At 41.9% G+C, this 23,631-nt stretch overlaps 1 protein-coding gene across 3 annotated transcripts in view; it reads left to right on the forward strand.

Annotated features, from left to right (window-relative positions):
* The window catches only part of Kctd1 (potassium channel tetramerization domain containing 1), a 186,212-nt gene that overhangs the window by 87,637 nt on the left and 74,944 nt on the right, over nucleotides 1-23,631 (forward strand). The window contains exon 1 of one of the 3 annotated variants that reach the window (XM_015482464.2): nucleotides 5,354-6,946. The exons of 1 other annotated variant lie outside the window; for it this stretch is intronic. In XM_015482464.2, coding sequence (XP_015337950.1) covers nucleotides 5,732-6,946 — 1,215 coding nt within the window. In that variant the 5' untranslated portion in view covers nucleotides 5,354-5,731. Of the gene's footprint in view, nucleotides 1-5,353; nucleotides 6,947-6,971; nucleotides 10,952-23,631 lie in introns of those variants that run through there. One more of the 3 variants, XM_048806407.1, reaches the window with a different exon arrangement.

Consider the following 23,631-nt stretch of genomic DNA (forward strand, 5'->3'; position numbering starts at 1 on the left):
GCTTAATTCTTTCTTAAAAGGCTATCCTAATTGATACTGACCAAAAAATAATAATAAGGAGAATAATAACAGAGGTTTTGGGCACCAACATTTGAGTATAAAGTGGTTTTTTTAGACATTTTTTGTTGTTGGTTTTATTTTGATTTTACTAATTTAATAGACTTCTTTATTTGAACATAGCAAGTAGTTTCAGGAACATTTTATATTCTGAAACCATTGTAAATAGCTCCCTCTTTGTTAAAAAGGGAGCTATTTACATGATATTAACAAATATCTTTGGTTCCTTCTCCACCTTAGTATTCCATTGCAACGTGAACTGCAATGGCATTGAAATAAACGGTTTTTAATAATAGGACTAATATCTACTTCAATCCCACATACCCTTTAAAGACAAATGACTAGAAGATAAATAAATACCATAATTTTACGTTAGACTTTGACAACCTTTACATTTGAATTCTTTATTAACCAAGTGAAGTTGCATTATCAGATTATTATAACAAAGGGAGGTAACACATTGTTAGGATCCACAAACACACAATTTACTTATGGAAAACTACATTCCACTTATATATTGTTTGTTTTTAAAATAGCCTAAGAAAACAGTAGGTGATCATTTGGTTGAAAGGTTCCAAATTATAGTTAGCAGATGGCAATAAGAAACTCAATATTTTATTCCTGTCAATCACTATGTAGGTTTCCTCTGACCTGAAAAGACAGGTAATACCCTCCTTGCCCCCAGAAGATTTATGAAGAACAGCCTAACAATTCAAGAGAAATCATCTCATTCTAGTCTGGTTGGGTTTGTGGGCATTTCTCTTTCAGTTTAAATTCTTCACTGTCATTTTTTTTTTTTTCCTAAGACACAAATGGGTTCCTATTTCCAGTAGCCCAGGAAAATAATGTCAGTGTTCAGGTGACCAGGTGACAAAATAACACAAAATAACAGCCCATTTCTGCTGTGTTCACAGTCCAAGGCCTTGACTTAGTACTATTCTGCAAGATTCCCAAATCAAGTTACACACCAGGGTATTTTAACAGGAGGGAATCGTTCCCTTGAAGTCAGTCCCATCTGTCCTTCCTTCCTTCCTCCCTCTTCGCCCATTCTTTGGTTCCTAGAGGCTGAGTGTGGTCAAGAAGCTCAGGCATGAGCTATGGAATAGAGTTGCCTGCCACAGCAAGGCCTGGTGGACCTGGCCACATGGCTTAACCCTTTAATGTGTCTCTAACCTTTTTTTTTTTTTTTTTTTTTTTGCTATTGTTAATGAAGCTTGAGAAAATTAGAGCCTTAATAAATAGGAGCTAATGATTGAATGCTTACTAATATTCCACTATGTTATGTGCTTTATTGACTTATTTAATTCTCAAAACAACCCATTACAAGATAGGTACTATATTACTTCCCAGAAAATGTAATAATAAGAGAAGTGGAACATAGAAAGGGCATCAGGTAAGGCAAACTAGGATTCAAACCCATGCAGTCTGGTTTCAGAGAGGAAGCTGATCACTTTGCTAGACAACCTTTGGTTGAAGTTAGCTCTCTCCCTACACAGAACTATTTATTTGTGTGTTTATTGAGTGTTTCCTATGTGCCCGCTACCCTGCTAAAATATGCTATGTAACTGAATTGGAAATGAATGGGAGTTACAGTAATAAGACATAGTTTCTGCCCTTGTGGAGTTATTTTTCTTTTCTTCCACTTTGTAGTTAGATTACATGGGTTCAGTTTTCATCAGAGTTCAAAAAACATTACTCAAAATGATCTTCAATTGAATTCAGTAGAATTAATAGTGAAACTGAAACAAAGATATGTCAAAATAGCTTCAATATGAATTCATATTTAACCTCCAAAGCACTTTATGAATCTTTTAGTAATCGAATCAAGAGAGTATGGCATTCTCTTTTGATTTGTTTCTTTAAAGTGATTAGCTAAATGCTTTTCTGGCCTTTGCCCAAGAACCTACAAAATCCTTTGAATTTACCAATTTAAATCCTCTCCTAAACACCTCTTAACACACAAACACCTCCCATTCAGAGATCTGCCTTCAGAAAGGTCAACATTGGTTCTACTAGGAAAAACAAAAACAAAAACTGGACCTACACTCTACTTATACAATAACAGTATAGCATATTTCTCTAGAGAAAGAATTAATGTAGGAAAATATCAATTCAAAATAATCATTAAATTCACTTTAATTCGCAAGCAATATGTCGTCTTGTAATTACTTTTTGTCCTGGTTTTACATTCTAGAAACTCAGATTTATGATATTATATATTTCTCACACAAAAACGTTTCCTGTTAAATGTAGGATTTAACTACACACAGATCCTATACATTCATTCATTCAATATAAATGACTGGAGTTCTCACCATGTTCCAAGTACCAGCCTGAAACTATAAAAGTATACTGTTGAGTAGAGGAAACAGGCAGATAAATAAGCAGTTATATATCGTTGTACATGTATGTGACATATTATGTTCAGAAAACTGGAATCAATTTATGGGTCAAAAAATATGAACACTTTCATAGCTTTTGGTGAGGTTGCCTAATTGCTTTTTTAAAAGGCTTTCCCAATTGATATTGATAATTAAAATATAATAATAATATATTTGAATATGTATCTATATGGTATAAACTTTCATAAAGTGTGAACATACAATACAAATAGAATTTAAAAGGGGAGAAACTTGGAGGTTTTTCTCCCCAAATAACTGCTTCACTATCTTTATGTATTCTGACAGTGTAGTAATTACCTGTTCCATATTATACTGGAATTATTTTTATAATAAAGAAGCCACAGGTCTTGCACAAGAAACAAATGTCCTTTCAAGGGAGTGATGGGCAGCCGTCAGTTCTAAGTGGTGGGCTGAATGGATTTCACGATGCTAAGAGTCAAGTGGAGGAATTAGCAGTGTCCTTATAGGATGAATAACTAATATTGTGTCTACACAAAAATAATAAGCAGAAAGCTTTTCTTTCTCTCAGTTTGGAATTATGTGTGTGCAAACACAGGATGTTTTTAAAGGCTCATTTATTAAACCTGGACTTGAACTCCTTTATTAACTGTAATTTTGTGTTACTGAATTTTAAAAATTAAGCCACTTTTCTTTTTGGTCAAGGGGGTAAAGGGTACATATTTCCTTGTTTTTCCCCCGCATATCCCACCTGGTGACTATTGTAGTAACTAACCTGAACTAGTCTTTCCCATTATATGGAGTATCACTGGCCAGTATGTGTATATTGGTAGCGTTTCAGGAGCTGGTACGACGAAGCAGATTTACAGTCACCCGATAATCAGACCGAGGCATACTTTCCAAGGTGAGTTTTTAGTACGTAATTTAAGTGCGGGTCTTGCCCTTTGTTTGCAAATAGTCCAGGCAGTACCTGAAACTGCTGTTTTTCCAACTCCGTTAAAAAGTTATTCGCGCTTGGGGTTTTTTAGTTCTGCTACTCCCCCACCTCTTTCCCCTGGCTTTTGCCAGTAGAGACCTGCCCTGGGGGTTATTTTGTCCTGGGAGCAAAAAACTATTTTCTTTTCTGGAAATACGTTGACGTCAACTGGGAGCTGTTTTTGGTTGCTTTGTTTCCCCGGAGCGTCCATCCCAGGACACAGCCTCCGGCAAACTGCAAGCAATTCAAAGCAGCTCACCCTGGGGAGAATGGATCTGGTGTGTGTATGTTGAGGCGGGGGTGCTCCCCAACCCTGCAGAAGTGGGGAACGGCTCCCCAATGGGCCGAAGCATGGGCCTAGACCCCGAGGCCAACCAGGAGCCCACCCTGTAACCAGCGCGGGCTCTCGGTTCACTGCGCTCGCGGTGAGGGCTGCCAGAGCAGTGGCCCCTGCTGGGTTACTTGCCTGGCGCCCACCTGAGTTCTAAGCGCTGCCGAAATTCTCCGCTCCAGTGGCGGGTGGCCGGAAAACCTGGGGGCATCCCGGGACAAAGGGCCAGCCCTCCGGAAATAGCGCGCGACTGACGTGTGCCAGCTCTTGAGCTTGGGTCCTTGTGTGCAACTGACATAACTGCCCACCGCCCTAGGCTCTGTCAAACTTATCTTTCTACATATTTCTGGGGGCGGGTGGGGCGGGTAGCCGACCACCTCTCTGGAACAATTTACAATTTACGAGGGGTGCAACCTCAGAGTTCCTTGCCTCCCAGGAAGGCTCTCTGCGGAAAGCAGGGCGGATGAGAGGGAGAGAAGGAGAAAGAGTGTGTGTGTGTGTGTGTGTGTGTGTGTGTGTGTGTGTGTGTTTCCCCCAAGGAGCCGGAGGGGGCCCGTGAGGCTGGGACTTGCTTTAACTTGTTTCGCACCTGGCGCTGTTTTCCCCGACGCTGCTAGGCTTCCAGGGCCAAGGCACGCAGAAAGCAAGCAATGATCTCTGCAGAAGACGTAGTCAACTCCCACTTAGATGCCCGCGCGACCCAGAAACCTAGTCTCCCTTCCTTTCTCTTTCTTTTTAAATGATAAGTTGATGGGTGGGTTTTTATTGATGCGTAAAATGATAAACTTCCCTAAAGCAAGTCGGGAGAGCCAGACAAGGGGCAAAGGACAGTTGACAGACCTCACATAGCTTAAGTGCCCAGAATTCGAACTTTGAAACAAATTCTAGGACGCACTCGAGGAGCTAGCAAGGCTACCTCCCCGAAGAGCGGGCCTGGCACTGGGGGCGCACTCCTGGGCTGACACCATCGGTTCTCCTTGGGCCTGGGACTTGGAGCTGGCCAGCGTGCCAGGGGACACTCGGGTTGCCAGATAAGGGGAAAGTTAGGATGCAGTGCGAGCTCTGGAGGCGGCCAGAGTTGCGTAGCCCAAGAGAACAACGGAGGTCCGGTGCGGCACTGGGGCGCTTGCCCCTGGGTCGAGAGAGCGAGAGGTGGTGACAAGAGGACGCGCCCGGAGCTTGGGCGCGCCAGCGTCAGGCGTTTGGCTGGAAGTGGGACAGCGTCTCCTATGGGAAAGCGGGACCCGGCGAGGTCTTTGGCTGCCTTTCCAGTTTCCGAGGTGCCCGCCCCCGCGCGCCGGAGGCAGCTCAGCCCTGAGGGCGAACGAATGGTGGTTGGCAAACTTCGAGTGAGAGCGCACTGGGGTTCTGAATTGCCGGAATTGTGGCGCGGCGGGGGCGGCCGAGACCCAAGTTCACTTTTTCCGACCGCCTGCGTGCCTGGCCTTGGAGACCCGCGCTGCTTTAACTCCAACCTGGTGGAGCGCCTCGCCGGAGGGTGTTGTCATTTTGCTCGGGGGCTGGGAGGGCCGAGGTCTGGGGGAATGGGAAAGGGGTCCCTGGGGTCCTGAGAGCCTCTTGCTGCGTCTCCCCTCCCACCCGCCCCTCCCAGCCTTTTTTTTCTCGCTNCGAGGAGGAGGAGGAGGACGGAGGTGGGGGGCTGGAGGAGGACGAGGAGGAAGAGGAGGAAGAGGAGGAGATGGGGCTGGACTGGGACGAGCCCCTGGAGCCTGAGGACTCGGCCGGGGAGGAGCTGGAGCCGGAGCCGGTCCATATGATAAATATGGACCAGGGCGCTGCGCTGGAGCCCGAGGCGCCGCCGAGACTGCTGGCGCCCCGGGCCCGCGGCGGGCCGGCCGGGGACGGCGCGGAGCTGGACCCCCGACGTGCTGCAGCGCCCCCGAGCGGGCCCGGCTGAGCGAGAACACACGGCTGGCCACCCGCTATGCCGTGCGCATCTTCCGGGAGTACCTGAGCGAGAAAGCGCAGAGCCCGGACTTCGAGACCATGGACAAGGGGGCGCTGTGCCGCGTGCTGCGCTCCTTCTATGCCGAGGCCCGCTCTAAGAGCGGCCAGCTCTACAGCAAGTCGTCGCTCATCAGCATCCGCAGCTCCCTCAACCGCTACCTCAACGAGCCCCCGTACTGCCGCACGCTCGACCTCACCAAGGACCCTGAGCTGCGCAGCGCCAACCTGACACTGGCCGCGGTCATCCGCAAGCTCGAGGAGCAGGGAGCCGGGCCGGTGGTACAGAAGCAAGCTATCACGCGCGCTGACCTGCGCAAGCTCTACACCTCCAGCGTCTTCAGCACCAACACACCCTTTGGGCTGCTCAACAAGGTCTGGTTTGAGACGTGCATGTACTTCTGCACGCGCGGCCGCGAGAACCAGCGGGAGCTGGAGGAGGACTCTTTCGGGTTGGCCATGGACGAGGACGGTCGCAAGTTCGTCTACTTTAAGTCCCTCGGGCCCTACCACAAGTCGCGCTCGTCGTCTTGGAGCAAGAAGCGCGCTGAGAGCAGCGACGAGGAGAACTTACCCCGCATGTACGAGACAGGCACCGAATTTTGCCCCTATGCCAGCTTCGTCAAGTACCTGTCGAAGCGCAATCCCCTGTGCAAGGCATTCTTCCAAAGGCCACGGGACCACTGCAGTGAGGGCGATGTGACCTGGTACGAGAACAAAGCCATCGGCAAAAACTTGTTGGGCACCAGGATGCAGATGCTCTCAAAGGCAGCCAAGCTATCCAAGACCTACACCAACCACTGCATCGGCGCTGTCTCTATCGCCACACTCAACAGCATCGCGGGTATTGGCACCAAACTGGGCTCTCCGGCCCCGCAGGGCTGCTACGCCGAGGCTTTGAACGGGGCGACTCGCCACCACTCCCACCATCCCCCCACCCATCCCTCTCACCACCACCGCCCCCAGCCGCCCTCGCTGGGGAACACTTATATCCTTCCCAAAGACAGCCAGGTCGGGCCCGACGTGAAGTCCGAGGCAGCGCCCAAGCGCGCCCTTTACGAGTCAGTGTTCGGGTCCGGGGAAATCTGCGGCCCTTCTTCCCCCAAAAGACTTTGTATTCGCCCCTCGGAGCCTGTGGATGCGGTGGTGGTGGTTTCCGTGAAACACGACCCCCTGCCTCTTCTTCCAGAAGCCAATGGGCACAGAAGCACCAATTCTCCCACAATAGTTTCACCTGCTATTGTTTCCCCCACCCAGGTAACCAAACCAACCTCTATGCATGAAATATTTCTCTGGTACCACTTCGGGACTAACTTTTGTGCTAAACGTAGATCTGGGTAGGGGGGAAGTTTTTAAAAGTAGCCACTATACTGCATCGAATCTGACTTCACTTTTTGAAGTTTAACTCTCTTGGTGCTTTTCTGGGCAGGGGGGATGTTTACACCTAACCATAAAAGATTTGGGCGGGGATGTGCTACCTAACAAATCACTGCTGCGCAGTAATGCTAGAAACTTCAAAGTTCCCAGAACAAAAGAATTAGCTGGCTCTTAAGTGCGGGGAGGAGCACATATATATATATGGAGAAGCTACTTAAAACATTTGAATAAAGTGTTAAAATACTCCATTACATACTCACCATAACTTAGGAAGGCAGAAAAAGTTATAAATTATTAAAAAGAAAACATGCCAATCCCATTTCCTGTTTTTTTGTTTGTTTTTTTTTTTAAGAAAAGGGGTGGAGACTGGAGAGAAAAGTAGTTGAGTGCCCCCTTTATATTGTAGCGTGCAGTCCAATCCAATGTAAAGTGACTTTTGGGGGTGTAGTTTCCATAAACTAAATTCACTCATTAATCACTTGTTAAGGTTATTATTCAGATGGGAATTTGGTCTCTGTGCTAACAGTCAGACTACACAGAAGTGTATAGGAGGTTCCCAGCCAAGCTTGCTGTGGGGCACTGAAACATTTCTGCCTGTCTGTCCCTAGCTCTCCCAAGCTCAACATCTGGGGTAGGAGGAAGATAGAGTGGCACTGGAGCACCAGAGCAAGTAAGCTAGCCTAGACACGGAACCTACTTGGGCAAATCAAAATCAGTTCATCTCTCTGGGCTTCAAGGGTCATTATCAAAGATGTGGAACTACATCCACCCTAAAGTTACTTAATCCTCAACAGTACCAAGTACCAAAGTCCAGACTGGGATTAGGGCCTGAAGTGTTAGATGCTTCTTCCCTTATTATTTTACCTAGAGTAATGTATTCATGAGTGTAATTCAAGTTACACTCATTTTTTTGGATACTGTTCTCTAGGAGCCAGAAACAAGAGGTTCTGGGGATCCAGTTCTGCAGGCAACAGTAGTCATAAGAGGTTTTACCACTTCAGCCTCCTTGACACTGAGCAGAAGTAGGAATTTTGGCCCTAAAGTTGGAGGTGTAGTTCAGGCCTTTCAGGGACAGATGTCAGGTACCTACCTCTGTGCTTTTTCCAAAGTGGAAATTCCAGTTCTGGACAAACTGACCCTTTGAGAGGTTTACTAGCTAATTGGCAAGCCTCAAGGCCAACTGAGAAAGGGGCTGTGAATGGCAATATAAACAGCACAGTTCTCTAAAAATACACAAGACCTGTAGGCTGTGTGTCTTTTCTGTACTGCTGGTATAAGTATTCCATTTCTGACAGGTAGGTTGTTTTAGAGAGTTTTTAAGGATAGGAGTTTGCGTTTGCATTTTCATTGGAAGCAAAAGTAAGTGTTCACATTATTTCCTGATAAATTAGAAATACTTAAACCCTGGTTTAGAATTGCACCTTAGTAATTAAAAGTCTAAGAAAGTTTCTTGAAGCATATACGTACTTGGAATAACAATGAAACGAGCGTTGTCTTCTTGCATCTGTCTGCTGGTCTCTTGACACTGGTGTCATAGAGAATTGTGACTTAACAATCCACAAAAGATTAGGGTCTTTTTGGTTGTCATGGTCATTGTTGGTTTTGTTTTGTTATAAGGAGTTCAATCCCCCTGCTACAGTCTTTTGTTTACCTGAGATAAATCAGTTTCATAAAATTATACACTGATGCTTCTATTATTCTTGAATTATTGTCAGGTAACTCCCAAGTTATATTCACATTTGAGGGTCCATGTGTTGTTTATGATTATGACTCTCAAACAAGATCTTAGCGTTGTCTAAGGCTAAGACTTAGCCTTAAGTGTCATTTTGTTAAAACACTCCATAAAGTTGTTCTGTTTGCATCTTTCTCTTTCCCTCTATTTCACTGTGAATGGAACCTAGACCTTGCACATACTAGGCAAGCTCTCTTATCACTGAGCTACATCCTCAGTCCTCTTTGCACGTATGTAATTTTTAGTTTTTCACTTCTGTTAGAATAAACTTTTTTTTTTTTAATGAACATTAAGATGTTTAAGGAACTCTTTAGTAACTTCTGAAGAACTCACGCTGAGAAGTCTGAGCAGTTTTAAGTATGAAACAGCTGTTTATAGTTTAAGTAGAAAGCCAATATTAAACTTTTCCTTCTGTATTTATTAAAATCATTGTAATGATTGAGATCCAGGGCATTTTCCAGGAATTAATGACTGGCCAGAGTTACTGGCCAGTGGCATTTCTTGAGGCCACCAAGTCTCCTGAATGGTTGTTAATCCCCAGGAAATGCCCTCTGTACTTAAGCTTCAGTCATTATTCCTTCATTAGTTCTTCACTCTAACCTCAGTACCGACAGGCCTCATCAAGTGGTGCCTCTGAGCCCGCTGCTGACCGCATTATTATAGACTTACTCATAAGACAGAGGTCACACACTGATGCTTTGATTCTCTTCTAATGCTTTAAGTCACCCCCCCCCCAACAAAATAATGAAGAATCTATTACTTAAAATGAATTTATAGCAGTCCCACTTTATCTATGGGATATGTGTTCCAAGACCCCCAGCAGATATCTGAAGTCACAGTTAGTAGCAAACCCTATATATCCTATGTTTTTCCCAGACATGAATTCGTACGATAAAGTTTGATTCATAAATTAGGCACAATAAGAGATTAACAATAATGATAAAACAGTAGAACAAGCATAACAAAATACCGTAATAAAAGTTATTTAAAACGTATGAATTGTTCATTCCTGGGATTTTTTCCATTTAGCATTTTCACACTGTTGACCTTGGGAAGTGAAGCCATGGGTAGGGGAGGACTGCTGCACTCATTTTTTTTTTTTTTTTTCTTTTTAAAGTCTTGATGGTGGTAACAAGTGTATCATTTATGGGACTGGTAGGAAATGAATGCGCCCAGGGATAAAAAAGATTATGGGATTTGGGATTTTTACTCTTATGAAATATCTGGCTTTTGGGAGGTAGGTTTTGTAATGATTCCTTTGTCAACTCTAATTTGGTTCAGTGGGTTGTGTTACAAGTAAAGGGTAGTTTCAGCCCCCTTTCCCACCACTAAGCTATTGAAATGATTCAGTTAATGGTGCAGCATGCTAGCTCCTAAGTGCCATTGTATTTAATATATTTTATTTTTAATTTTATTTATGGGGGGGGGTACTAGAAATTGAATCCAGGGCCTTGCATGTGCTAAAACACATAGTATACCACTGAACTATGCCACCAGCCCACATACTCTATTTTAAATAGCTTAACACTGTATCCTGCATCATCATATTTATTCTCTTTGCATGAAAATCACAGCATTTTTTTCCTGCCTCAGAGAACAGTATGGGTAATAGAGTTTGTAATTTTACTCTAGATCATTCATAGGGAAAAGTACTAATGGAATTTTAGATTCTACATGTCATAGTTGTTGCTAATGTTTTTGTAGACTGTGCCTCTCTTCAGTACCAAACAAAAGTATGCACATAAGCTCACTGTAAGATTGTAGGATATATTTAGGGGCTGAAGATGTAGCTTAGTGGTAGAGTATGGGCTTTACCTGAGACCCTGGACAGCACAGGAAAAAAAAAAAAAGTACTTAGTATTTGCAAGCTTTTGACAAAAGTGTTTGGTTGTACTTGCTTGGCCCTAATCCAGATTTTTTCCGGAACTACTTTTAAGGAATTCTGTAAGTAGGAAATCTATTAGCATAAAGATTCTGGTGGTGCACATCCACTATTTATGTTTGACTGGCCTCACTGTGAACCAGATTTGCTCCTTACAGTGTCTAAGCTAGACACAGTCTCAACCACCCAGCAGATGCACACAATTGTTCCTTAATTTACTTTGGGGAAGAAGCCAGAGGCTGACAGCAGTGGGAATCCAGTTTTCATTCAGGTACTACAGTGGGAAGGAAGAAGCAATATTGGATTTATGTATTTCATAGGAAAAAAAGCATGCAATTTATCTATTATTGAAGTAATTGCTGAAGTTCTATTTTGAATTTGAGGACTAGGTGGGAGAGAGAACTTTTTTTCCCCTTAAAGATGGAATCAAATGTCTATGCTTATGAAAGGAGTATAATAATTGTAACAAGACTTCTTTGCAATAGTTATTTCTTTAAGGAGCTACAAAGATAACTGCCTTGTTTAAAACAGGTATTTTCCTTATTTTGATGTGACTACATTCCTTTTTCGAACAACAGAATGTTTACAGTCTTATGAAAACTTCAAGTTGGTGGAGGAACTGAATGTCTGGTTCATAAGTACATAACTTTCTTTATTCATTCTGGAAATAGTTACTGAGTACCTACCATTTTGGGTTTTGTACCAGTAATCTATAAATCTATAAATCAGTTTTCTACTGGCAAGTAATCATGGTGAGATTTTGACCTTTTTATATATTAAAACTTGATCAGAATAAAAATAAAAGTTGATGCATTCTGTGTTTTGAAGCAGTCATTTTAGGAAAGCAATCTGTAATTTTATATCCTCTTTTATGTACTCATATTAATATTGCAATCAGTATTTGGAGATATAAATGTGTGTGTGTGTGTGTGTGTGTGTGTATGTGTATAATCTCATACTAGGAATTGAACCTAGGGGCGCTTAACCACTGAGCCACATCCCCACACCTTTTTTTTTTAATTTTCATACAGAGTTGAGTTGGGTCTCAGTTGCTGAGATTGGCTTTGAACTTGTGATCTTCCTACCTCAGCCCCCACTAGCTGCTGGGATTACAGGCATGTGCCACTGCACCTGGATATTATTCTTATTTGTTCTTGAGATGAGATCTTGCTTTGCTGTTCAGATTGGCCTTGAACTCAAGCTTCCTGAGTAGCTGGGACTTAGGCATGTACTACTACACTAGGCAAGGTATATTATTTTAAACTAATATAACCCATATCAAATGCTAATTCACTATGTAGTAATGCTAATATATGAAGTAAAAAAAAATGCTGCCAAACAAGAATATGCATACCATTAATCTAAAACTTAAATCTTTTTTTTAAGTTGTAAATGGACACAATACCTTTATTTTATTTATTTATTTTTATGTGGTACTGAGGATCAAACCCAGGACCTCACAGGTACGAGGCAAGCGCTCTACCGCTAAGCCACAATCCCAGGCCAAACTTAAATCTTTTTTGAGCCTTAAAATCCGGCTGTCCATGCTGGGGATGTAACTCAGTGGTAGACTACTTGTCTTGCATGTGTGAGACCCTGGCTTTGATCCCCAGTACTGCAAAAATGTACAGCATATTGTCTGCCATTAAAAAAAAAAAAAATCTGGTGCGCCATGCAAATATTACCTAAGGGCCACCCTCTTGTCATTGCTAAGTACATTTTTAGTAAGGAAAAGCCCTTCTTTCCAGAGAACTGCTAGTTTTATGTGAGATCACCTAGGTATGGCTCTTGCTTTGGCCTCTGCCAGTCAAAGACATCCACTTAAGTTATATAATAAAAACTTGGTTTCAAGTTACCTTTTGGCGTCTTAGCTGCCACTTCAAAAACAGAATCAATAGAAGAGATCCTGTATAGGTACCTGTGTTAAAAGTCTTGGAACCAAATATGTAAACCAGTCATCTGTGGGTCTGTCATATGACAAAACATTTATTTCTAGAATCTGTTTGACTTCTATCCACGTATCATTTGCTGCGTTATAGCAATTGGTCAAGGTGCCTTTTTAAAGACGTCTTTGGAGAATTTAGATAAGGAATAGAGTAGTGTGAATTAATTGGCCCCAAACGGGATATTGATTGACCTTGATAAAATGAAATGAAAGAAAATGTAGCCTTAGGATTTGAAACATTGAATGAGGACACTTCAGCATTTTTTGATGTTCTGAGATGCTGAACACATTGTTCATGGAGCATCTCTGTGCTTGCTAGTGCTGCCAAGAGGAGCAGGATTCAGATGTCGCTTTCAGTGAGGATTCTCAGAGGATGGACAAGTGAGTGGATTAATCTCCTGAAGCGGAAGACATTCTCTCCTTGATACATAAATATCTGAGTGGGAACAGGTGACCCCTTAAAGTTTGGAGCGTCAAACTTCTTTTGGGTTTTAAGATTCGGCTTGCACTTCTCCTTCAAGAGTGGACATCCCAGAATGGTACTGAGTTTCTGTACATCAGAAGGAGCTTCTGTGTGTTCTGGAAATGAATGATTCCACCCCTGAGATGTCTCACTGCAGTAGGGAGATTGCTGAATGTGAGGGTGTGTTATCTCATGCCCATGACTATAGACTGGATCACAGACCCTGCTGTACTTGCTGCGACTGCAGGAAACTGAACCCCAGAAAGGTTTTAGGTTTTCCGTGATTCTCTAAAACCTTCTATTTAATACTTTGTTTTCTTTCTTATATATTTTTTTAAAGTTTTTAAAATTTTAAGACAGGGTCTTGCTATATTGCCCAGGCTGACCTTGAATTTGAGATCCTCCTGCGCCTCAGTCTCCCAAATCTCTGGAATCACCGTGCACCACTCAGCCTGGCTTCTCAACACTTTCTTTGTCATTGGATTGCCTTCCTTTCAGCTCTTCTTTAACGGACTGATGGAGTCTTCTTTCACCCTTCAAAAAGATCCATTTATTATAGAATGATGAGCTTGCATTAGTGGTACTTTTTTATATGTCATATCTTAAATTTTGCCCAACTCTTGGGTAACAGGATATTTTTTAAATAACAGAAGTAGGAACCATGTTATAGTATTGTAAGGCCAGGGTGTTTTGGTTTTTTTTTTTGTTGTTGTTGTTGTTGTTTAAATCACATGTGCTTTTAAATCACTGTGCATGTAGTTTGCTTTGGGTTTTTCACATTTTCAGTCCCAGTGGGAACTTCCTTTTTACAGAGACCTTCTGCATTCTGAGGTGTTTGACTTCAGCTCCTGCTTTCACCCAGGCAGTGACTTTGGTGGTTGTTTTTAATCTCGTGAGGGTTTAGACAGTGTGATGGTGCAGGTCTCCCATGGTGAGCCCTTATATAACTTGAGAACTGAGGGAGGCTGGGGTGATCTTGAAGAGGAGGATGGGGGAATGGCCAGAGCCACTCAGGTGTTTTCCTCCCAGCCCTGTCTCTACCAACGCCATCAGCCACTTAAAAATCCTCTTTGTAATTTTTTTCTTGGAGGATCCAGATTCATTCACACCTGAATTAGAATTACTGCTTTCTCCTGACTTTCCGGCAGCAAACCCTGCAGGATGGGTGTTTTGATATGGTCTGGGAGGAAGAGGGTAAAAATGTGCCACCAGAAGGGGCTGACAGATTTAAGACAGTTAGGTGGTAGGCCTCTGGAGAGAGGCAGAGGAGTTGAGAAAGGAATGCTGAGGAATGACAGAGACAGATGTGGCTTCCTCTATGAGGAGTTCAGTTACCAAATTAAAATGTCAAGGTTAGTTGGGAAGCACGTAGCCATCAATTTCTAGTTTTACTTCATGCACCTAGACCGGGTTAACCCAATTCAGTCCAGAGTCTCACCATTCAGTCCCCATACTTATTCTCTGGGCAGAAGGAAAGGGAGTTATTATTTTATATCGTCAGTTCCCATTTGGGCTCACTCCACCAAAGTAGTGACATGCACTATAAATGTATTTAAAATCTAATTTAATATTTGTAGATTTCTCTATCCCATCCTTTCTTTAAACAAAATGATCACAGATTATATATATATATATAAAATTTGTTTATATATAATATATGTATATACATATAAATGCAAATGTAAGTTTGATACTTTAAAAAATTCTTCATTTTGTTATAGTCTGACAAGTAAGTGCTTATGACAAGTTTCTTGAACTTGTGGGTTAATTCTGATACCTCACACGCTGTGGTTTCTGACATGTTGTTTGAAGGACCATATCTTAGAAATGTGAAGTATTTCCACATTCCTGGCTCTCATGGGTCAGTGTGTGGACCAGTAGACCAGATCCAGGCAGGAGGGAATGCAGGGAGTGCTGGGGCATGAGGCTCTCATTTCATTGGGCCAAAATCTTCAGAGACAAGTATGATTCATTCATTGCTGAGTTTCGATGTCAACTCTTACAACCTCTAACTGATTCTGTAGCTATGAAGTGAAATATAATCGTTAATAATAACCAAGGAATACTGAAGGTTGTAAAGTGGTCCACTGATTGGCAGCACGCACATCACTTGTTGGAAATACAAAATCTTGCTTCTTGCTCCTTCCCCTGGAATCAGCACCTGTGTTTGGGCAGGGATCTGAGGTGGTTTTGTGTACTCTGGACATCTTACGGAGTGCTGGTCTGCATGGTCTTTCATGTAATCCTATGGAGCTCTTCAGAGAGTTATGGTTATCTTTCCATTTCACAAAAGAGGAAGCTAAGGTTAATAGGTATTAGGAACTTGCTTTAAGGCCTTGCAGCCGGCAAATAACTAGGCTGGGATCTGAACCCAGGCCTCTCTGGTTCCAGAGCCTGTGCTTTTTAAATCTACGGTCTATTGGTTCCAGATTTCTCAACTCTTCAAATAAAAGAATCCAGTAGAGAAGCTGATAGAGCATTATGTCACCTCGCTACATTAGGTGTTCTCCCACAACAACTGAAGAGAAGGGAGCTCATGGGAACACAGCACTACACCACAGTAATGCTATGTGTGGGAAACATGAAAGAGTATTTTCAGTAGGCAGTGTGCCCATGTGGCTATGTGAGAGCCCCTGGCCTTTTGCAGGGTCTGGAGACTGGGACATCCTCTCTTGACAAACCAAACCACTAATGGTTAAGAACAGACTCCAGAGCCAGGACCCTGGACCAGATCTCAGCTCTGCCCAGGCCTCCCTGTGCATCAGTTCCCCTCCTTGGTCAGATGGGGTATGCATCTGTCCCTCTTAACTTTTTGAAAAGTGCTAAGGAGGTGAGTACTATTGGAACATTTGCTGTCCTTTGGTTCTCTTACCACAGAATGTTACATGTGAAAAACTGCAGTTCTTTATGATCAAGCCCCAGCCTCAGGCTTCAGCTTTTCTCTCGGAAGAAGCCTATCCAGGTGCTGGGCAGGGCCCCTGTGCTGTATCTTTTGGGGCATCCATGGACCCTGGCCAGTAGCACTGCTACTGGTATTCTGGTACACATGAAATCCCAGGGCAGGTTCTTGCACTCCAGCCCTCTCAGACTGTCCCTCTGCTCATGAGGACCTCACAGACCCATGCACGGGAAGGCTTTTTTCCAAAGCCTATTTCCCCCTCCTCTGCTCCCTTTTAAGATTTGCCTGTGCTGTGGTCCAAATAAGAGTTAACTCTATACCTTCTTGTAGGTTTGTTCTGCAGACCCTTCCTATTTGTCTTACAAAGCCTTGGGAATTTTCAAGTGTTAAAGGTGATTGAATATCCCACTTGTGGAAGTAATTGCTGCCCCAATCCAAGAGACTCAAAAAAGTTGACTTAGAATGAAATTAGCAGTCAGCCTGTCAGTCTGCCTGCCTCCCTCCCCAGCCCTTCCTTCCTTCCTTCCTTCCTTCCTTCCTTCCTTCCTTCCTTCCTTCCTTCCTACCAAGGGGTGCTCCATCTCTAAGCTATATCCCCAGCCCTTTTTATTTTTTATTTCCAGACAGGATATCTCTACCCAGTTGGCCAGGGCGTTGAGATGCTGGGATTACAGGCATGTGCCACTGTGCCTGGCTAACAGTGTTTCATAAAGACATTAAATTTGGTTTGAAATGACTTGGAATTAAGGGTGTGATCACAATGCTGGGATTCTTAAAACTGAAGGTTGTTTTATGTTTTAGCAGTTACTGTCATAAATCTCCTCATTTGAGTATACTAGAAGTAAGCCTCTGGTTTGATCCTATGTTATGTATTTGCATTTCCCTAATGCATAAATGGGTTACAGTTTTCTAATACTTGAACTCTGTCTTGGATACTATATAATAATTAATAGGCCGGGCACAGTGTGCATGCCTGTTATCCCAGCTACTTGAGAGACTGAGGAGGATCTCAAGTTCAAGACCAACTTGGGCAACTTAACAAGACCCTGCTTCAAAATTTAAAAAGGTCTTAGGGTGAGTTTTAGAGCTCCCCCGGGTTCAATCCCCTGTACTGGGGGAAAAAAAATTAATAGAAGTGCCTCTTAAAGTTGAGGTATACTGACAGATGTTGTGAATAGAATACAGGATCAAGGTTAATTGGTTTTTTTATATAATATAATGCCCACAATTAATAACCTCTAGTGACTTGTATTTAGTGTGACAAAATATTCTTAGAAAGTAGAAACTATTCATATGATAATGTGGGATTGGTTACCTTTGCTTTATTTTTGCCCTTCAAACATTCACAGTTTTGAGCCTGCATAGCGCTTGTTGGGTAAGTTTGTAGCTTTTAGACAATCTGTTTTGTGAAGACAGCTCATCTAGAATTTTGGTTTCTCTTTTGTGGCTTTCATTTTGGGGGCAGTACTGGGGATTGAAGCCCAAGGTGCTTTAGCGCACTGAGCAACATTTTATTTTGTGACAGGGTCTCCCTAAGTTACCCCGGTGGCCTTGAACTTGAAATCCTCCTGCCTCAGCCTCCTGAGTTACTGGCATTACAGGAATGTCCCTCTGTGCCAGGCTTGTGGCATTCTTTCTGACAGAACTATATCTTTGTAGGTTTTAGATATTTTAGGTATTTCATCTTGAACAAATGTCTTTTTTGTTGTTGTTGTTCAAGGGGGGGATAAAAAAGAAACTTGAAGAATATTTATTTTTTTTCAATGGATTGAGATAGCAATTTAAAAACATGTTGCTGTAGAAACACACAGCTCTAAATGAAAGTATAACAAGAACTTCAGAAAACTCATATGGCTAGCTTCATTTTCTGTTGCCCACAACCCACTGTTCATTCACATGTTATTTTTAAAAGTGGTGGCAGGGTATTCACAGAGCTGATGAATTTGCTGCCCTTCAGGTTCGTCATATGAGGGTGGTGATGGTTTTTAAGTTCCAGGAATATTTCTCAGAGTTGTTTTTTTTTTTCCTTCTTTTTTAACTTATAAGAGGTTCCAGGAATCATAGAATCCAATTACTTATGTATGTTTTCTAGAACCATCTCTTGGGATGTAAGTTATAATCTAAAAGAGATGGAAGGTGAAGGAGAATGCTCTACAGAAAAACTCTGAAAATTGGACTTGCTTCTAAAAGCATTTATTGAGTACTTAATGCATGCAAGGGTAGGAATTTGGAAGTGGGGGAAAATGGAGATGTATTTAAGAGAAGATACTGGAGATACTGCATTGGGATCTGTAGGGCAAGTCCCAGGGCTGGTGGGAGAATAGGGTCTCCTCTCATCTGGTGACCGTGCACTGGTAAACCCTGGGAACAAATGGCATATACTGGTATCTAAGAATTGGGACCCAAGGCGGCCTGACCAAACTAAAAGACTAAATATTTAAATCTAAATTTGTGTAAGCAGAGTTTGGAAATTCAAAAAATAAAATAAAAATATTTGTCAAAACTTTAAGCCTTTTCTTTGCTATAGCACTACAATCCTCTTGGGAAAGACTTAGTACAGGCTGAGTGTCCCTTATCTGAAATGTTTGGGACCAGAAGTGTTTCAGATCTGATTTTAGATTTTTTTTTTATTTTTGGAATATTTGCATCTACATAATAAGGTATCTCAGGGATGGGACATAAGTCTGAATAAGAAGTTAATTTATGTTTCAAATATACCTTATACATATAGACTGCAAGTAATTCTATATAGTATTTTTAGCCTATGTTTTACCTGGAACCCCTCAATGAGATCAGTTGTGGAATTTTCCATGGTGGCTGCATATCAAAGTTTTGGACTTTCATATAAGGGAAACTAACCCATCCATTAGAATTTTGATGTCTGAACTCAGATTAAGCTGCTACACATTCACCACATATCAGACTCTTTAAATATCCACCTGTTATTAATCCTTATATTTTAAGATTGAGTCTATGTATAATAACCCAAAGAATTCAGAACCAGTACTGAGTCTCAGTTTGTTTCACTTACCACTTTTATGATCACTAAAAGCCTAGCTCCTCTGGTACCCCAGCATTAGTGACATCTCATGGTCTGTGGGATAGTCTTATTAATTATCAATTTATAAGCTAAACTTGAATAGTGCTTTACAGTTTACCAAAGACTTTCCTGTAGGTGATTTCAGTGTAAGCAGCTTTGCAGGCCTCTTCTGAGCGTCAGGTACTGGGCTAGGTAGAATGTGGGATGGGTAAAAAAAAATCCTCTTCCTTGAACAGATTACTCATGGGGAGGCAGACACATAATGAGAAGAATAAGCTCTTATTGTCCATAAGTCCTGGATGCTCTATACACAGAGGAAAAGCCATGAGCAGTGGGTGCAGGAACCCTGAACATACCCATTCCACAGATGAGAAAAACGGACCCACAGAGAGCTCCGCTTTTCAACTCTTTCTACCTATGAAGAAGCCAAGTTAAAGTTCTAGTACCAACTCCAGGTCCAGGCCTCTCACAGAGCATACTTTTTTGTTAGCTATTGTACTTGATAGCTAACAATATAAACATGGTGCAATTAGCATTAAGGGCAAAAAGGACACTGAGTACAAGAGTATATGTGTGTGTGTGTGTGTGTGTGTGTGTGTGTGTGTGTGTGTGTCTTTTACATACTAAGAGAATTTTAATGTGATTTTTTGTGTGTGCTTTTTGAGATTCAGAGCAATAACAATGACATTATGAATTAGGGTAAAACAGAATGGCCCCGTCTTCCAAATGTCAGTGCTCACCCCAGATAGCAGTGACTAGAAGCTGTGGTTTTAGGTTAATTTGGGAACAGATTCTTAACTCAAAGTCAAGTTCCCCTGCAGAGCACTTTCTGCAGTGCCTGAGTGCTGGCTGGTTCCTTGCTGGGGGATGATGCTTGCTGGGACCAGTCCCAGGTCCCTGTCACTCCTTATCTATTCTCTGACTTTTTGGCTCCCCAAGGCCTTCAATCTTTTCCAAATTACTCAGAACACTTAATTAAAAGAACTAAAGAAAAAAAAATGAACATGATTCTGATGCAGAGTTATAACCAGTAAAAAGAACCAATAAAAATGGCTATAAAGTGCCTGATAAATAGAAAATGTTTAATGACACTAAGGTACTTTACGGACAAGGGTTTGCCTGCTGGCACGGGACAACAGGCCCTCCCTGCCTGGGCCTTTCCCTTGCCTGTGGTTGGCAGCTCTTGCCCAGCCAGAACACGCAAGTAAAAGGGATCAGCCCTCTTGGAGCAACCCGGCTTCTTACTGCAGGAACATCGTTGAGAAGTGACAATCACAGATTTGTAGAGCTTTTGTTGGTGAAGACAGATAAGACCAGGGATAGAAGCCATTTTGGTAACATGGGAATAAAAGAGAAATCAAGATAAAGTCACAGGAGGAAAAAAGTATAGGGGAGGCAGATGGAGAAGGCACCTCTAGTCAAAGAGGAAAATATTACCGTCTGTTTAGAACACAAAACCCATTCCCTATTGATTCCAATAGAATCACTGTGGGATAAACCAAGTTCAAGTTGTGTGAATAATTAACTTGAATGGCCGTGGGCAAGTTACTTCTCATCGGTTAAATGGGGATAATGAGGGCACAGTAGATCCCTCTTATCCTCGGGGGATACAGTCCCAGACCTCCACATGGGTGCCAGAAACTATCTATTGTACTGAACCCTGAATACATTGTTTTTTCCTACACACACACAGCCATCATAGCTACACCTGTCACACACTGTGGTCATAACTTTTGCAGTTTGAGAAGCAAGAGCAAAACTAGCACACATTTCTTTTTCCTTTTGCATAGTTGTACAGAAAATTCATGCTTAGTGTAGATCTTAGCAACATCATCATGTGATTTTTTTCTCATTAAAATAAAAAACTTCCCCTCCCCTTTGTTTTAATCTCAATATCTATCTCTATCTCCCTCCTCCCCACCCCTCTCTGACACAATATTTTATTTATTTATTTTTATGTGGTGCTGAGAATTGAACCCAGTTCCTTATGCATGAGAGGCAAGTGCTCTACTACTGAGCTACAACCCCAGCCCCAGACTTTCACCTTTTAAAGAGAGTATTCTACGGCTTCTCTTTGGCACATGTGAATCACCATGCATCACCACTCTTGCCCTTTAGGGTGACATGAACACAATCACTATGATGCCCTGACAGGAGATCCCATAACTGAGGTGGCCACTAAGTGATTCACCATGGTGTAGCATGTAGAGCCCGGATATGCTGGACAAGGGATGGTCCACATCCCTGGGATAGAGCTGGATACAGGATCTCCTCGTGCTACTCAGAAAAATATGCAACTTGAAACTTGTAAATTGTTTACTTCTGGAATTTCCCATCTAGTATTTTCATACCTTGGTTAATCAAGAGTACCTGAAATCTCTGAAGGTCTAATCGTGGATAAACAGAGGTCTAGTAGCTTATATTAAAAATTCATAGTGGAGCTGGGGGTATAACTCAGTGATAGAACACTTGCCTGGCATGTCCAAGGCCTGGGTCTGATCCCCAGCACTGCAGAAACAAACAAAAACCAAACGTAGTAAGTGCTCAATAGATAATAGCTTTTTAAAAATTCTGTTTTTAGAGATTACTAACAGGTTAGAAAAAAACTAGAGGGTTATATACATTTTACAGCTCATCCTCAGTATTTTCTTTTAAAGATAAACGGTCCAAAAGAAATCAAAATATTTATAAACACAGATGAAAGAATGGAAATCTGTAATCATTTGGGAAACTTACACATCTATGGTAAAATAATAATTAAAGAAAAATGGAAGTTTAGGAAGAATGAATATTAAATTATAGGTATTCCAGTTTGAATTAATATGTGACTCATTAAAATATAAAAATAAAGTTCTCAAACTTGTATTCCCTCATTTATATAATGAAGAGGATAACAAATATTCTTTATATAAAATTTTACAGGACTAATTTTGTAGTAATTTTCTTCCCTATGTAGCAAGCGCTCTTATTACTGAGCTACATCCCCAGCCCCCTCCTATCCTGCTTTTTCTTAAATTTTGAGATCAGGTCTTGCTAAATTCCTCAGATTGGCCTTGAATTTGCAATTCTTGTGCCTCAGACTCCTGAGTAGCTGGAATTACAAGTATAAACCACTATTCTTGGCAACTTTAAGTGGATTTTAAGCAGAAAAAATAAAATAAAGTGACTTACAAATATTGACAACATGTTTTCAGCATTCAATAAAACTACCCATCTCGTCAAAAATACATAATTTGATTTTCCCTAATATAAGCCATGAATTTATAGTACTCACTTTTTTATTAGAATGTTGTGATACCAGTAAAACAGATTCTAAATTTGTTTCAAGAAACAGGGTTGTTTTTTTTTTTCCCCGAATTTGTTTCAAGAAGTGAGTAAAACCACTTACTTTTCTGGAATGTACAACTAAGATCTTTTAAGCTTTCATCATTAAAAACAGCACATAAGACCAGATGATATTTATAGGTTTTGTAGATAGTTTTTAAAATATTCTCATGGCCACTGAACCAGAAAGACCTCATCCAAATACAAGGAAGAATATGAAACTTTCTGGCAATGTACTACACAGAACAGTGGTATTCTTTGTGTTAAAGTGCTCATTTGAGAGAGATTATGTCATTCTCTTAACCCCCCCCCCAACTTGTCTGAAACATAAATCATCAAATAATTCACATTCTAAGCCTACTTCAGTTTACTGGTTTAGAATTGATGTCAGCACCATCTATACCATGAAGTGTGATCCCAGCTGGATTATTAGCCTCTCTGCATTGATTGATCACAAGGCTATACTTCTTTCTGAGCAATCCATCCTCATGATCAACTTAGTAGCTGACAATTATGTACAACATGTTACCATAAATTCTCAGTGTATGTTATTACACATAATTTTCCTAAAAATCTTGTAGGCTAAAGAGGTTAAATGACTGTCCCAGGAAGTATAGTTAATAAATGGCAAGTCTGGGTCTATATCCCAGGTTTCTCATTGCCTCAGTCATTCAGCAGTTATTTACTGAGCACCTACAATGTGCTGGTCATGGAGGACCCATCGAGGAACACAATAGAGAAGGTCTAATTTCTTGTGGATTTGCCATATTAAATGGAAAGACAAACCTTGAAACTAACAGAACTGTCATTAAAACAGTGAAGTGACTGAGCTTTACACTCCTGGTAACATGCATTCCCTTTTCTCAACATTTGGGTCCCACCTACACAGAAGCAGGTCACACACACTGACAATCACAAGGGGCACTCCATGCAAACCTAGGGCACATGAAGTTGTGCCTGGCCTCATCTGCTCTTCGGTAGAGGTGGTCTCTGTTGATTAGCTACATCAGATTTGGAGTTCCCTAATTAAACTGTTAGGGGGAGGATGGGCAGACTGTATCAGAACAGGTATTAGCAAAGTTCTTTTTTTATGAACTCGAGTGGGGAACACATCTGACCTCCCCAACCTGTTGTCAGGTAGGGTGGACAGCTCAGTTGAGGAAATGGAGGCCCAGGGAGGTTAGGGAGCAGAATCTGGACCAGGGCCAAGAACTCACCCTGACTCACAGATGCAGAATCTCTTTCCTGGTTGACAAAGCCCTATGTCCTCACATGCTAGG

Source organism: Marmota marmota, unplaced genomic scaffold, assembly GCF_001458135.2.
Source record: "Marmota marmota marmota unplaced genomic scaffold, marMar, whole genome shotgun sequence".
Lineage (NCBI taxonomy): Eukaryota > Metazoa > Chordata > Mammalia > Rodentia > Sciuridae > Marmota > Marmota marmota.